General features: G+C 37.6%; 2 protein-coding genes across 2 annotated transcripts; one reads left to right on the forward strand and one right to left on the reverse strand.

Annotated features, from left to right (window-relative positions):
* The first annotated feature begins 620 nt into the window (after positions 1 to 620).
* On the forward strand, positions 621 to 5,544 carry LOC105045323 (elongation factor 1-beta 2). Its single transcript, XM_010923560.4, has 6 exons — positions 621 to 840; positions 1,117 to 1,233; positions 2,558 to 2,639; positions 4,640 to 4,751; positions 4,919 to 5,032; positions 5,144 to 5,544. Exons 1-6 carry the CDS (start codon positions 755 to 757, stop codon positions 5,305 to 5,307), a joined length of 675 nt encoding a protein of 224 aa, XP_010921862.1. The 5' UTR covers positions 621 to 754; the 3' UTR covers positions 5,308 to 5,544.
* Positions 5,545 to 11,396: 5,852 nt separating this feature from the next.
* LOC105045335 (uncharacterized) lies at positions 11,397 to 12,965 on the reverse strand. Its single transcript, XM_010923576.4, has one exon. It carries the CDS (start codon positions 12,931 to 12,933, stop codon positions 11,563 to 11,565), a length of 1,371 nt encoding a protein of 456 aa, XP_010921878.1. The 5' UTR covers positions 12,934 to 12,965; the 3' UTR covers positions 11,397 to 11,562.
* Positions 12,966 to 14,980: the final 2,015 nt, after the last annotated feature.

Below are 14,980 nucleotides of genomic sequence, written 5' to 3' on the forward strand. Positions count from 1 at the left end.
TTTTTATTTTTTTTAAATAATTATTCAAGCTCTTCAGATTGTTCCAAGTGCCCTGCAGTGACTTATTTACATAGCTGGTGATGGTGAATGATGATTCAATATCACACAACTATCAGCCGTCCATTTTATAGGCCTATGATAACTAAGGATGTATTTGATTATATTTTTTTATTTTTTATTTTTAATTTAAAAAAATATATTTTTTTAATTTTTACTGTTGAATAAAAATAAAAAAAATATGTTTAATAACTACGTTACTATAAAGCAAAAAATAATATTTAAGGATGACAGATGAAAAGCTCGATGAAAGAGAAGAGTTCAAAAAGGGAGGAAGAAGAAAGTGGAGAGGTGAAGAGCTTGATGAGAGAGAAGGATTCAAACTCTTTACTCTTTGATTTGAGGTTTTAGATGTGCCGAAATAAAAAAAATAAAAAAATAAAATTTTAAAAATAAAAAATTTTTATTTTGCATATAAAATAATTATTTTAATTTTAATTTTTTATTTTATATTATCAAATATTATTTTTATTTTTTATTTTTTAAAAATTAAAAAATAAAAAAAAAATATTTTTTTAATGGCTAACCAAACGCACCCTAAAAGTCATAATGTTTCCTGGGAATATTCCTCATTTTGCTCTGTAAAGCCATTTCTTTCGGCTTGGTTCTTCCTCTTTTCGAGCTCTAGGGTTTTTGCTTCCGTCCTGTGGTTTCTACTTTGCTTCGCCATCCTCTCGCTCCATCTGCATCGGCTCCAATGGCGGTCTCCTTCTCTAATCTCTACACGGAAACCGGCCTCAAAACCCTTGAAGAATTTCTCTCCGGCAAGACCTACATCTCTGGGTAAATTTCCACTCCTCCTCCGTCGATCTTCCTTCCTCTGTTTCCTAAATTTTGTTTCAAAGTGGATTCTATTATTCGTTTTGTTTCGCTGCTTTGACTTCGATTGTGGGTTTTAAGCTGCAAAAATATAATCTTTTTGACGATCTGGATTTATGAGGTCTTTCTTTGCATAGATTTGTCGATTTTTTTTTGGTTACTGTGATGTTTCTACGTATCTGATTCGCAAGATGCTTGGTGTAAAGGTTGCATTTTTCATTGATTTGTTTGGTTTTTCAGAGATCAAATTAGCAGAGATGATATCAAAGTCTTTGCAGCAGTATCGAAGAAGCCAGGAGGGGAGTTTCCAAATGTTTGCCGTTGGTACGAGAGCGTGTCTTCGATTATTGCTCCAAGGTTTGTGGGTTAGATGCTGTTGCAACTTTGATGTTTTCTGAAGTTGTTGGCTTTTCACGTATTTTGGAACTGTTGTTTACTCTCGAATAGTGGCAGGTATAGCTTTAGAAGTACTGTGGATGAGTTTTATGCATTCCGTTATGTGGTTTTGATTGGTGTTGTACCGTGGTTACCTTCCTTTCCTGCCAATTCTGTTTGTGAGACTTCTTTTTTTTTTTTAATTATTATTCTTGCATAAGGTATACAACTTTGACGTCATGCTTTGACTTGATTCTATCTTCCAAGAACAAAAATCAGTAATTCAGTGAGTATTCTCACCAGTGATTTCTAACATATCCTATTCAGGCTTTGTTCATGCAGCATTTTTTTAAAAAAACTTTTATTTCATACATTTTTTATCTTTAATAAGATCTCATGCATTCCTTTCTGGCTGCTGAGCTAAATAGCCTCCTCAATCAGTAGGGATAAATTTCTGTTTGACAAAATTCTCTAATTCTGTTTAATTACCATCTGCATGCTCATTAAACTACCCTATTAACGAACATTGTTTTCATCAGGATCTTGCAGCATGTGACCCAAATTGGAGTTCTGCACCACTAGTAATATGAAATCCTTGTTGATTTTTTGTGATGACCAATTGCATCACCATTTTACCAAGAAAGAATTGTCTCAGTTCTTTCTTCTAAAAATCATAGAGACTTCATTGATTTTTAATTACGTAGGTTGATAAATAGCATGCATGAATGAAAATAGTCCATTTGAATTGGAACTTCAAACCAATTTCTTGTGATTGCATAAATAAAACTCGACATCGTAATAAGCTTTTTATTATGCATTTTGAGGATACCCAGGATTTTCTGAATGTCCATAGTAGTTTATTTTGAACTAGGTTGTGCCCAAGATTTCAATGCTGAATGTCAATGCTGAACTAAATAGTTGTATGTTATAGTATGTTATGGGATATCTGTAGCTTGCATAATTTAGATTTTATTTTGGAAATATCTAGCAATTATTTAAGAAACTAATTAGTTGTCGGTATATCTTCAGTTTCGAGCATTCAAACTTTCGTTTAGGAAATAGGACAGGTTTGGTTTTAAAAATGAGTTTCCTAGTAACTACACATTTACCTGATTTGGCTGTCAAATTATGATGAGCCTGTTTTCTTGGATCTCCACTGATATAGACTTGCAAATATATATATATATATATATATATTACATGTTATTCTATCAAAATGCTTCTTATTCTTGAATATCATGTTTTCCATTTTTTTCTCAGCACTATCTTTTACCCTTTATTGTGACAATTCACTCTGTGATGTCAGATTTCCCGGTGTAGCTATTGGAGTCAACATCGCAGGTCATGCTGCACCATCAGCTGCTGCCCCTGCAGCAGACACTGCAAAGGTATTCCCTATCTGTTGTTTTTTAAGTAGATCTGTGGATGTGGAGATGATGTTTGTTCTGATATTCTTTCTTTCTTTCTTTTCTTCAAATTTCTTCCCTCTTTTGAATGTCACTTGGAATCATGTAAACATATGCTATTCTTGCATTCTACAGAGACAAGTCATTGTTGTGTGTTTTGATAGTTGTCTCCTGATACCAAGAGGTCCAATTTGTGCATCTGCATTATCATCTTGATTTAATACTGGTCTAAAGTGTTTCTGTCATGGTTTCAGCAACAGCATATTTCTGTGACAATGGACACTGCACCACAACCATTTTACACTGTTGCAATGGTTATAATGGCCATTATTTGCCAAAAAATATCCAGATTGAGATAATTTGGGCTTAAAATAATAACAGTTATAACAACTGTTATCTGCCATTACAAGAAGAATTAATGGGTGAGTAATGAAAATCACATAGTTATTTGCTCTGCAACAGTTTTGAAGAATGATTATTTTTATCAGTTATAGCTACTGATATCTGCCAGAGAAACATAAAGAAATGGTTGATAATGGAAATAATATTGTGGTTATTTGCTAGACCATCAACTTTTGAATAAGAAAATAATTTTTCTATTTAACTGAATATGTTTTGAGCTTAAAAAGACTTGAATCTAAAAATTATGTTGTTTTATTTAAATGAACAGTTAAAAGCAAGGATTGACGTACCGGGTTGAACCGCCCGATACGGGGCGTGCCGAACCGTCCCGGCGGAGAACCGAGATGGTTCCGGCATGCAAAATGGCACATGCCAGTGCCGGAGAAGAAAAAGAGAAAAAGAGAGAGAAATAGAGAGAGAGAGAGGGAGGGAAATCCGCCAGAGGGGTCGTCGGAGGGTCGCCGGAGGGCAGCCGTGGCCGTCGGGGGGCGGAAAGCGCTCCCGCGGCTCTGCGCGGGGAACAAGGGCGATCCGCCCCTGTTTCTCGGGGCTTTTTTTAAAAAAAGTCTTTTCAAAGTGAAGTCTGCATGAGTTTTGCCGGCTTCACTTAAGTGAAGCTGGCAAGGGTTTTGCCGGCTTCAAGCCGGCATGGGTTTTGCCGACTTCACTTTGAAAAGGGTTTTTTAAAAAAAGCTTTGAGAAACAGGGGCGGATCGCCCCTGTTCCCCGCGCGGAGCCGCGGGAGCGCTTTCCGCCGCCCGACGGCCATGGCTGCTCTCCGGTGGCCCCTCCGACGGATTCCCCTCCCTCTTTTTCTTCCTTCCTCCCACTCTCTCTCTATTTCTCTCTCTTTCTTTCTTTTTCTTCCCCGGTTCGTCCGTGTTGCGCGGAGCCGCGGGAGCGCTTTCCGCCGCCCGACGGCCACGGCGGCCCCTCCGACGGATTCCTCTCCCTCTTTTTCTTCCTCCCTCCCTCTCTCTCTCTCTATTTCTCTCTCTTTCTTTCTTTTTCTTCCCCGGTTCGTCCGTGTTTTCTTTCGTCGGTTCGGAACGGAACAGAGGCATGCCGTACCGTACCGCCGGCCGACCGATCCGGCCACCGGTACCGGTTTCGCCAACCTTGGTTAAAAGAGTTGAATAACAACCATTATTTCTGTTATATAATAGCTACTATATTGTAACAATGGTCATATTAACAGCTCTTATTAAAAGTATCATTGTTTTGATGTACGTGGAGACCCCTTTGAAACATTAGAATGGTCATTGTTACATTATAATGGTCATTATTTTAAATAATGTCTTCTATAGCAGGGTTTATGCTCTCTTTAATATCTGGAGTTGGTGAATTGGGCGTCTCAGTGGCTTATAGTGCAATCTGCTCATTGAATTGCAGTTTCTTTTGCATTGGTTTGTTTCATCTTCTTGTAACCTAGTGTTTTTTACTGTGTATTATCGACCCTTTTGAAATATCTTCAAAGTGTCTGTGCCATTCTACCAGTCTGCTTAATTTATCATGCTTATGTTGTAAATGCCCCACCTTTCAATCTTCAACTAAAAAAATGCTTAATTTGCTTTGTGAAGGCCTCAGAGGATGATGATGATCTAGATCTTTTTGGTGATGAGACAGAGGAGGAGAAGGCGGCTGCTGAGGAGCGGGAGGCGGCTGTTAAAGCGTCTTCAAAGAAGAAAGAAAGTAAGCTCTTCTGAGCTTGTTATTTACTTGGCCATCATCAAGGAAGACGAGTTACTTAAATATTAAACCTTTTTCTTTCAGCCATATTATATTATAGTGTTATTATCATGGTTATCATAAGTTGCTTATGCAAACAAATAAGATGCTCATTTGATTTTTGTTTTCAGGTGGAAAGTCATCTGTCCTTCTGGATATCAAGCCTTGGGATGATGAAACCGACATGAAGAAGCTGGAGGAGGCTGTTCGCAGCATTGAGATGCCAGGCCTCTTATGGGGAGCATGTGCGCATAATTTACTTGTTCACTTTTTTAATAGTATGGTGCTTTGTGCTTAAAAACAAATTAAAAAAAAAGAAAAACTATGAACTGACTCGTGGTACTGATCAATTGCAGCAAAGCTTGCCCCTGTGGGCTATGGCATCAAGAAGCTGCAGATCATGTTGACCATTGTAGATGACCTCGTGTCAATTGACAACCTTATTGAGGAGCATCTCACGGTGGAGCCTTGTAATGAACATGTTCAGAGCTGTGACATTGTGGCCTTCAACAAAATCTAGACATGTCTCAACCATTTAATTCAGGCGGAGTAAGGTTATCTAGGTTATGTTCTCAGGGTAAAATCTTGGAGTGCCGTTCGGTTCTTTTTCGAGGCTTTGCTTTGAAATATATTATGAGATTGTCTACTTTCCTTTGGACATTTTGGCTCTGTTAATTTTGTTCTATTTTACGAGCTTTGGAAACTCTTGAGTATGTTATAGTTGATGAAATTTGAGAGAGTAATTAACGTTTGAAGATGGAAACGGGTACTATAATTTTGTGGATGCAACACGATGTTTGCTCGTCTAAGTTACGGGCATGTTTACAATGATCAGAGCATTCAATATGAACCAGAGTTTCAAGGAAATCCTGAACCTTTTGTGTGAATAGAATTTAAAAAAATTGTTCGGATGGGGCTTTAGACATCCAAGTATGGAAACTGGGAGATATGTTGGGGGCAAATAGCTAATTTCGTTTGAGTATTTGCATAAAAAGCCTTACATTCTTGTCGCTTCTTTGTCTTTTGAGATGGGTTTAGTTTGCGATCAAAATCGAAATGAATTGGAATGAAAATCGAAATGATGATATCCTTCATCCAAAGTATTTGATTCATAGTTGAAAGTCTTCTCAAATTGGAAAAGAAAATAGTTTTTTAACATCAATCGAGAGTCATTTATTTTTATCTCTATTCTAAAGTTCAACTTCTTATTACCAAGCATGCCCTAAATTTCTTACTCCATCCTCGGAGTTCTTTTTCTTGCCATCAGGCAACTACGGATGGTGCAAGGATGGAGTAAAGACTGTATAAGGATAAGAAAAAGGGGGTGTAGGCTGATTGGGCAAGATTGGATAAGGATGAAGAGCAGCAGGATGCGAAAGAAGAAACAAATTGGAAGAAATATAGGAAGGAATTGGTAGACATGGAGAGAAGATATGGGTGGTAGGAGGCAGTGAAGCAATTATTGATGATAGATTAAGATCTGGTAGTTTTGATGATGATAATTTGATGCTCGATAAATAGAACTGTCAAAATGGGTTTAGCCCATAGGGCTGGTTTGACCCAATTCTGTAAATAGGGTAGGTTAGGCTATCATATTAGTAGCCCAAATAATAATCAGACCTTTTGGCCTATCCCAAATTAGCCCAAAGGTTGAGATGGATTGGATCGAGCTAGTCCGATTGGATCAAAAAAAATTAAAAAAAATTATATTTATTTTTTTCACTATTCGGTTATTCGTCATCATCGTCGTCGTTGGACAACCGTCGGTTCCTCTCCTCTCCCTTTGGCTCTCGAATCTCAATCAGTCGATCTCCGTCTCACGCCTCCCATCCAACCGTCGGCCTTCGGGCTCTCAGATCCCCCTCCTCCTCCTCATCGCCGGTGCCGCCACCTTCGAGTCTGATCATAAGAATCAAGATCTCTTTCGCCGACAGACACCCCATCCAACTTCTCCGAGCTCTCAGAAGTCAGATCCCCCTTCTTCTACTCCTCGTCGCCGGTGCCGCCACCTACGAGTCAGATCTGGCCATGGTGATACCCTCCCACCGCACTTGATCTGATCTTTGCCTAGTGCGGTAGTGCCCCCTCTCCTGCCTCCTCTCCTTCCTCCTCGTCGTCGGCACTGCTATTTTCGAGTCCGATCGCAAGGTATGCCATATGCCCCCTCCTCCCTTCCACTCCAGACTCTCCGATCCGGCCGCGGCATTGACGATGTCCGATCTCTGCCTTCCCTTGGGCTCTCTCGATCTCTCTTTAGGCTCCGCTTCATGCTCTCTCCCCCAGGCCTCTTGGACTCTCTTGGTCTCTCTCCTGTTTCTCTCTCTACTGATCTGTTCTCTCTAATAAGTGATATGATCCAGGCTTCAAGATCTCTCTCTCTCTCGGGCTTGACTTTTGAGTGTTAAATTATTAATTAAATGACTGTTCCATTAACATTAGTCATGATAGTATTCTTTTATTCATTATAATTTATAATTTTCAGTTAGGATTTTTGAAAAATCATGGAGTCTTAATCATCAGAAATTCCAACTGAAACTGGAATTGAATTTAATATTTTTGGATCAATGAATGAGAAGCAGAAAATAGAAACATCAGATGTTTGAAATTTTTTTATAAAAATTGGTAAAGCAAAAGATAGAATAGAAAGAGCAGCATGTAATGGTTGCAAGCATGAGTATAAAGTTGGTCCTTAACCTGGTGGTTCAAATTATGGAACTTCACATTTGCATCGTCATTTGCAAAGTTGTAAAATGGTTGAATATCATAATGTGGGAGAAATAATCATGGATCAAGTAAAAAAAATAAGGTCTAAAAAAATAGATCAAATGATTTCTCATGAAATACTTGTAGAAGCTATCATTAAATATGACTTGCCTTATAATTTTGTTGAATATGATAAGATTAGAGCTTGGGCAAAGTATATAAATCTGGATGTAGTGATAAATTCTAGGAATACTATTGTGGCTGATGTTCAAAAAATTTATTTGAGAAAGAAAAAGAACCTTAAACAAACTATAGCTAAGATTCCTAATAGAATGTGTTTGACTTTTGATGTATGGACAGCATGCACTATTGAGGGTTACATTTATTTAACTGCTTACTTTGTTAATGAAAATTGAAAGCTAAATAGTAAAATTCTTAATTTTGCTCGTATGGAACCTCCTCATATTGGAGTTGAATTGACTTTAACTATATTTGATTGCTTAAAAAAATGGGGAAATTTTTTTTTTTCTATTACCTTAGATAATGCTTCATCTAATGATAATATAGTAGATATTTTGAAAGGTCATCTTCATTTGCAAAATAGCTTATTGTGTGATAGAGAATTCATTCATGTGCATTGCTCTACTCATATACTGAATCTCATTGTTTAAGAAGGCTTGAAGGTAGCCAGTAAATCTTTTTATAAAATCAGAGAGAGTGTCAAGTATGTGAGGGGATCAGATGGGAGAATGAATAAATTTCAAGAATGTGTTAAGCAAGTGGGTCTTGATGTAGGAATTGATTTAAGATTAGATGTATCAACCAGGTAGAATTTAACATACTTGATGCTTGATAGTGCACTCAAATATGAAAAGATTTTTGCTAGCCTCCAATTGGTTGATAGAAATTTTAAATATTATCCAACAGATGATGAATGGAGGAGAGGAGAGAAAATATGTGAATTCTTGAAATCATTTTATGAAACTACTAATAAGATCTCTGGCTCATCTTATCCGACTTCCAACTTATATCTTTTGCAAGTTTAGAAAGTTAATGTATGTTGAATGATAATTTGTATTATGAAGATGAGATTATCAGAGATATGGCTCAAAGAATAAAAGAGAAGTTTGATAAATATTAGAAGAAGCATAGTGTAGTACTTGCATTTAGAGCTATTCTTGATCCATGCATGAAGCTTGAATTTTTAAAATTTTTTTACTCAAAGATTGATCCTTCTACTATTGAAGAGAAAAAAGATTTTATGAAAATAAAATTGTACAAGCTCTATGAACAATATGCAAGCAAGTTCAGTGTATCATCAAGTGCAAGTTCTTTTCAATCCAATATTTTGCCTATGCCAAATGAAGGAGCTAAAACGAAGGATATAAAAATTTTTAGTGTAAGTTTTGAATATTCTTTAAATTTTGTTGTTTTGAAATTTTATTTATTTTCAGCTATATATTATTTGATATCTGATATCTCATCTATTTTTTATTTTGTTATTATGAATGTGTTTAAATTTTTTTAGGAGTTCAAGAAATATTGCAGTGTAACTAAATCTAATGATGATAAATCTGAATTGGATATTTATTTGGAAGAGTGAACAATTGATTATGACCACTTTAGTGATTTGGATGTACTTAAGTATTGGAGAAATTCTACACAATATCTTGATCTTTTAGTTATGGCATATGATGTGTTTAGCATTCCAATTACTACAGTAGCATCTGAATATGCTTTTAATATTGAAGGTCGTGTTCTAAATAAGTATAGAAGCTCTCTCCTTTTTGAAAATATCCAAACTCTTATTTGCACGCGAAATTGGTTGCATGACTTTATTCCAAATGATATTTTTTTTTATGTTCTTTGGATTTATTTTAATATCTTGACTAATGATTAATTTCCAATGAGATTGATTGTCTAATACTTTTATTATTGTGAATCTTAAATGAAGAGGATAGCCTTGAGACAAGTCTATCAAATTCAAAAGCGGATTCAAATGTTGTGCAGCTTGAGGAAGAGGCCAATGAAGATAGTGAAATATGATTCGTTGTGGACATTGAATTTTAGTATTTTACATGGTTTGGTGTGATGAATTATTTGAATTGGTAATGTTTGAAACTTTGAATTTCTATTTTATTAATGTTTGGGTTGAATTTTTGAATTTTAGATATTTGAATTGATAATATTTCAATTGAAGATATACTATATGTTGATTTTTTTATCAGATTATTGATTTTTACTTTAAATTGTAAGCAGATAAAGCACTCAACATATTGCATATCGTGATAGGAGATAAGTTTGAACACTCTGAATTTGGTCAGTGGCCAGCACTAACAAATTTTTGATGAATTTATCCGGCAGCAATAATCTTACATCACATGCATGATATGTGAAGCAAATCAAATATTCTTTATTATGAATGGTTGTCAAATCCAAAAACATGTGCTATCACTCTCTAATTCAACTTTTGTTTATTCTTTTTAGAAGCATTTTTTAATATATGGTGTTCTATTACAGCATTTCTATTTGTCATAGTCTTCCAGCATTTCTGTGTCACTTTGGCTCTGTTCCTCATTAGTCCAACTCTCCGAGTCATTCCCACAAGCTATTTGTTGATAAAAGAATGTACTAGATCCCAAATGATAGATAAAAAAGGCAAAACCTTTGACTGTGGACTAAGTAAGGTCCATTATTAATTCCATCAGCTGGCAACGCTAGAATCTTTCGGAGATAGTGAGATATGATAGCTTGGCTGTCCCAATTTCTTTTTATATTTTGATGGGCTGACCTGACCCGGGCCACAATCTTTAAAAGACTGAGCTGGGCCAACTATATGCTGTTCCATTTTTTTGACTGAGTCTAATCCAATCCAGCTCATCAAATTTTAGACCCTCGTGAGCTGGGCCGGGCTGGGCCATTTTGACATCTCTACTGATAAAGGGGCAAATGGTGTCTAAATCAGAGCTGAGGCCGATGGAAAGATAGGTTTAGAGGAAGAGGTGACCAGAGATAACCAGTCTGTAGAGAAAGAGGGGATTGTAATATAATTTAACTAGTCTCTAATATAGTAATTGATCTTGTTTTTACTGTAGCCACTGATATTCTGGTACTTAACTGGTAACATATCTATCAAAATTCTAGAATATCCTGGTTGTAAATTTCCCTTTACCTCAGCGGATGGAAACCAACAGCTCGGTTAATCTTGATACTGGGTACCGACTGAGATTGTAAAAATCTTAGGTTTTAGAAACCTTGCCAAGTTCTTGGACTGGGTTGGGGGATTCAATCTTGATTGCAGGCCCGAGGTTGAACATAGAGCAGCAGGTGAGAATTAACCTCTCCTAGTCTCCAAAAATATAGTGGTACAAGTGATGCCATCTGTGCTAGCATTCAATACAAGTATACAACTATACAAGCAATCGATGTTGAATTATGAGGACAATTAATCCTATAAGCGACCATGGAGTGGCAACTACATCTATCTGGAGTCAAAATAAATCTCCACTACTTGGTTCTCATTTGAACACAATCTCTATTCCTTGGATACCAGTCAAATTGCATGTTTAGAAACTCCTGGCCAGATCCGGCAAGATTAGCCGGAAAAAGGAGAGGATGATTGCGAGGGTCGCAGGGCCCAATCCCTGAGATAAGAAAACATGTCAACTTGCCCTCAATTTGGTATACATCATAAGGTCCCCTCCCCTCAAACTAGGGATAAAAATTTTATAGCAGTTCTGCTGTGAAAGATCCCATAGACAGGTAGCTGCCAGGTAAGCGACATTTAACTTTAAGCAGGTTTTTAAAGGCTAGAGGGGGATCTTTGCCGGCAGCCTACTTAAGAGGCCAGAGATGGCAGCGTCGACCTGAGGAGTCCGAAGGAGAAGCAGAGGAAAGAAATATACATGGATCCATCGGATGCTCTGTGGGCATTCATAGATTAATAAAGCACCCAAAATTACTAGTAGGCTAGTCATATAATATAATCCTATAGAAAAGATCTTCTAAACAATCAAAGAACCCAAGATCATTCAAAGTATATATATATATATATATATATATATATATATATTTACCCTTCTCCCTCCCCATTCTGCAGGAATTTTGCACAAGTTAACTCACCTAAAAGCTCATTCCCACTCCCATGACTCCCACAAACAGCCTCAACCAAGACACACCATCCTTCACCATCCAACCCCACCTTTTTCTTCTCCATCTCCTCCAAAACAAAACAAGCATCATCCAACCTCCCACCCTCACAAAGCCCCATTGCCAAGCACCTGAAGCTCTCCACCCTCGGGCAATGCTTGCTCGCCAGCATTGCGCTCAGAACTCCTAACGCCTTCTTGAACTCCTTCACCCTACAAAACCCATCAAGCATCATCCGATATGTCGCCGCACCGGGCTCGCATCCCTTAATCTGCATCTCCACCAATACCTTATAAGCCTCATCAACTCTACCTTCGAAACACAAGTAGTTGATCAAAATGTTATAAATCGCAACATCCGGCTTGATCTTCCTCCTCTTCATCTCCGCAAGCAGCCCTTCCATCCCTTCAAAATCGCCTCTCCTCGCGCAATCACTCATCAAAACCCCATAATTCACCACCTTAGTCTTGCAACCCTGGTACTCCATGTCGAACATCATCTTCTTCGCAGCATCATACTTCCCCTCCAAGCACAATCCTTCCATCAACAAAGCATAGGTGACTGCATTCGGGTGCGTTCCCTTCTCACTCATCTCCTCTTTCAACCTCAAACCCATGTTCACGTCCCCGTTCCTACTAAGGAACCCGATGAGTATATTATAAGTGACAAACGACGGCCTGACCCCTCTCTTGACCATTTCGTCAAACACTTGACGGGCTTCTTCAAGTCCATCCTTTTTGCAGCAGCTTCCTTTGAGGATTATATTATAAGAGACGGTATTCGGACGTATATGGAAGTCGGAGCACCGGTCGAGCAATCCTCGGGCATCGTCGAGGCGGCCATTGTCGACAAGGGAATTGAGAAGGAAGTTCAAGGTCTGGAGGGAGGGGGCGGTAGGGCAGTTGAAGGAAGGGAGGTCGAGGAAGAGGCGGAAGGCTCGGTCGGGGAGACCGGCTTTGCCGAAATGGTGGATGAGGGAGTTGAAGACGGATTCTTTGCAGGGGATTTGTTGGGATCGGAGGAAATGAAGGAGGGAGTCGAGGTGAGAGAAGAGGCGGGCGCGGGCGAGGCGGTAGACGAGGGCGGCGCAGGAAGGGTGGTCGTGGAAGCGGGGGGAGGCGGAGAGGAGGTGGCGGAGGGCGGCGGCGGGGTCGGGGATGGATTTGAGCTCGGCGAGGAAGGGGATGGCGGGCTTACAAGGTCGGTGCCGGCGCCGTTCTGGTGTTCGAGGGCGAGGGGAGGACGAGGAGCCGCGGGGTTTGGTTCGCAGTGCTATCTTTGCCCCGGCCAGCATCTTCGCACCGCGAGGTGCTTCAAACTCGAAACAGATCCACTTATAAAAATCCAGACATTTTTCATTGAATAAAAATTAAAAAGAGATACCCCTTTTTTTTTTCAGATTAACCAATTTTTTTTTTAAATTATTCACAAATATTTAATTTTATTTTGAATATTAATTTAATACAGTTTGATCATCAAACTTTCAAAAAATTTTAACTCGAATCCTAACCATATATTTCATCTTGCTTGCTGTTATAAAAAAATCACATAAGCTTATGTGACAGATGGATATGCCAGAAGGGGCTCATGTGGATGATGTGGATTTTTTTTTTTCTTTCTTCATTTACAATATGGAATCTGATTATTCATTATATTCCCGGCAACTCAATCCCAATGATGATTGCTAGATTAGTGATTTATCGGTTATCGAGAAAGTAGTGATCAGTCTTCCATTTTGATGATGAAGGTATTTTTTTAATCTTATATTAGAATTTTACGTATTAAGATTTGACTTAGATTTTTTTAATAATCTATAATTCTTTCAACCCAAAAAAAATAAAAAAATAAAAATTTCGTTTGAGTATGAAATATTACTAGTGATTTTAAGTTGAAAATGACTCCAAAAATTTATTTTCATTGTGCATGTATGTGGTCCCAAAATTTTGTTGAAGCTTCCTTATGTACATGGAATGTGGTCCCAAAATGTTGTCTTGTATGTGGTCCCGAAGCTTTATTAAAGCTTCTTTATGTAGTGTAATAGGTCCTGAATTTGTCCCCGTGTGATCTCAAAGCTTTGTTAAATTTTTGGGATTGGACAGAATATGGTCCCAAGTTGTCAAAGCTTTGTCTTTTAATGATTACTATTGTCATCTATATGCTACTTTCTTGCTAAGCTATATACTTTTTAAGGAAAAAGGGTATGCCCTATTGTAGTACAACAAGATATCTTGCTAAGTATGGCAAGATAGTATGCCCTACTATAGTAAAATAGAGTAGCTTGTTGTCATATATCTTACTTCATAGACATACTTTTAATGTTAATAGATTTTCTATTAATAGCTAGTTCATTTTAAAAATAATCTTTATGACTACTTCATTGATGTTGCTTATAATTTTTTTCTCAATATTACTTATGTAACTAATGTTTTCTTTTTAATATACTATACAATGGATTGCGTAACCTTTGCTATGCATCATAGTGAGAAGTTTGTCAACATAATTAGATGCATCGAATATGTTGGAGGGAATGTGACTTATTATGACATCCATGACACAAATAGCTTATGTTAAGTTATAAGATATGATGGAGAAGCTATGCATGGATAAAATTGTAAGATTATTTTCTAATTTTTGTTCCAAATGACAATCAAGGAATGAGGCTTGTGTAGGAGGATAGTCAACTTCAAGGAATAATAAAACTTGTATTAGATATAAGAGAGTATCTCAATATTTATATTGAGCATGAAGAATTAGTCAATAAATCAGTCGTGGAGAGACCTAGGACTAATAGTGTTGTTAAAAGGATTTTGGAGAACTAAAGTCTGAAACTAATGAGAAACAAAAGAATTGGTAAGCAGACAAAGAGGGACAAAGTCTGTAAAATAACAACTGAGCAAAGTCAGCAAGTGATGATAAATAAAAAAAAAGAAACAGTGCATGACAAACCTAGGGATAAAAGGATTACTGAGGAGTCTTCGGATGATGAAGAGTATACTCTTGTTACGGCTAATCTCCGATTGCACCTATCACCGGTGAAGAGCGACCTGCAAAAAAAAATCCACTGGCTGGAGTTATATTCGGTGGAGACCCTCCGATGCTTAAGTTAGTGGAGAGTGTCGAACAGAAAATTGAATGTAAAGTGTGGTAGAGTATCAGCCCAGAAGTATCTTATCCTTACTGTTCTCTTACCTCCCCTTTATATAGGCAATTTGGATGTAACCATTAAGCACATGGGATCCCGCTTTTTATGGCACTAAAAGATAATTAGCTCCTATTATCGGACCATAATCATAGAGTTAGTGGGCAGTTTATATCCACTAATGATCGTGATATGTGCTTGT

Source organism: Elaeis guineensis, chromosome 5 (assembly GCF_000442705.2).
Source record: "Elaeis guineensis isolate ETL-2024a chromosome 5, EG11, whole genome shotgun sequence".
Classification (NCBI taxonomy): domain Eukaryota; kingdom Viridiplantae; phylum Streptophyta; class Magnoliopsida; order Arecales; family Arecaceae; genus Elaeis; species Elaeis guineensis.

Bases quoted from the DNA above. Each gene is read 5' to 3' on its own strand.
- LOC105045323 (XM_010923560.4), top strand. From the start codon at position 755: ATGGCGGTCTCCTTCTCTAATCTCTACACGGAAACCGGCCTCAAAACC. The intron at 1,234-2,557 runs GTTTGTGGGTTA...CTGTGATGTCAG, and splicing joins TCTTCGATTATTGCTCCAAG to ATTTCCCGGTGTAGCTATTG. The intron at 4,752-4,918 runs GTAAGCTCTTCT...TTTTGTTTTCAG, and splicing joins GTCTTCAAAGAAGAAAGAAA to GTGGAAAGTCATCTGTCCTT.
- LOC105045335 (XM_010923576.4), bottom strand. From the start codon at position 12,933: ATGCTGGCCGGGGCAAAGATAGCACTGCGAACCAAACCCCGCGGCTCC.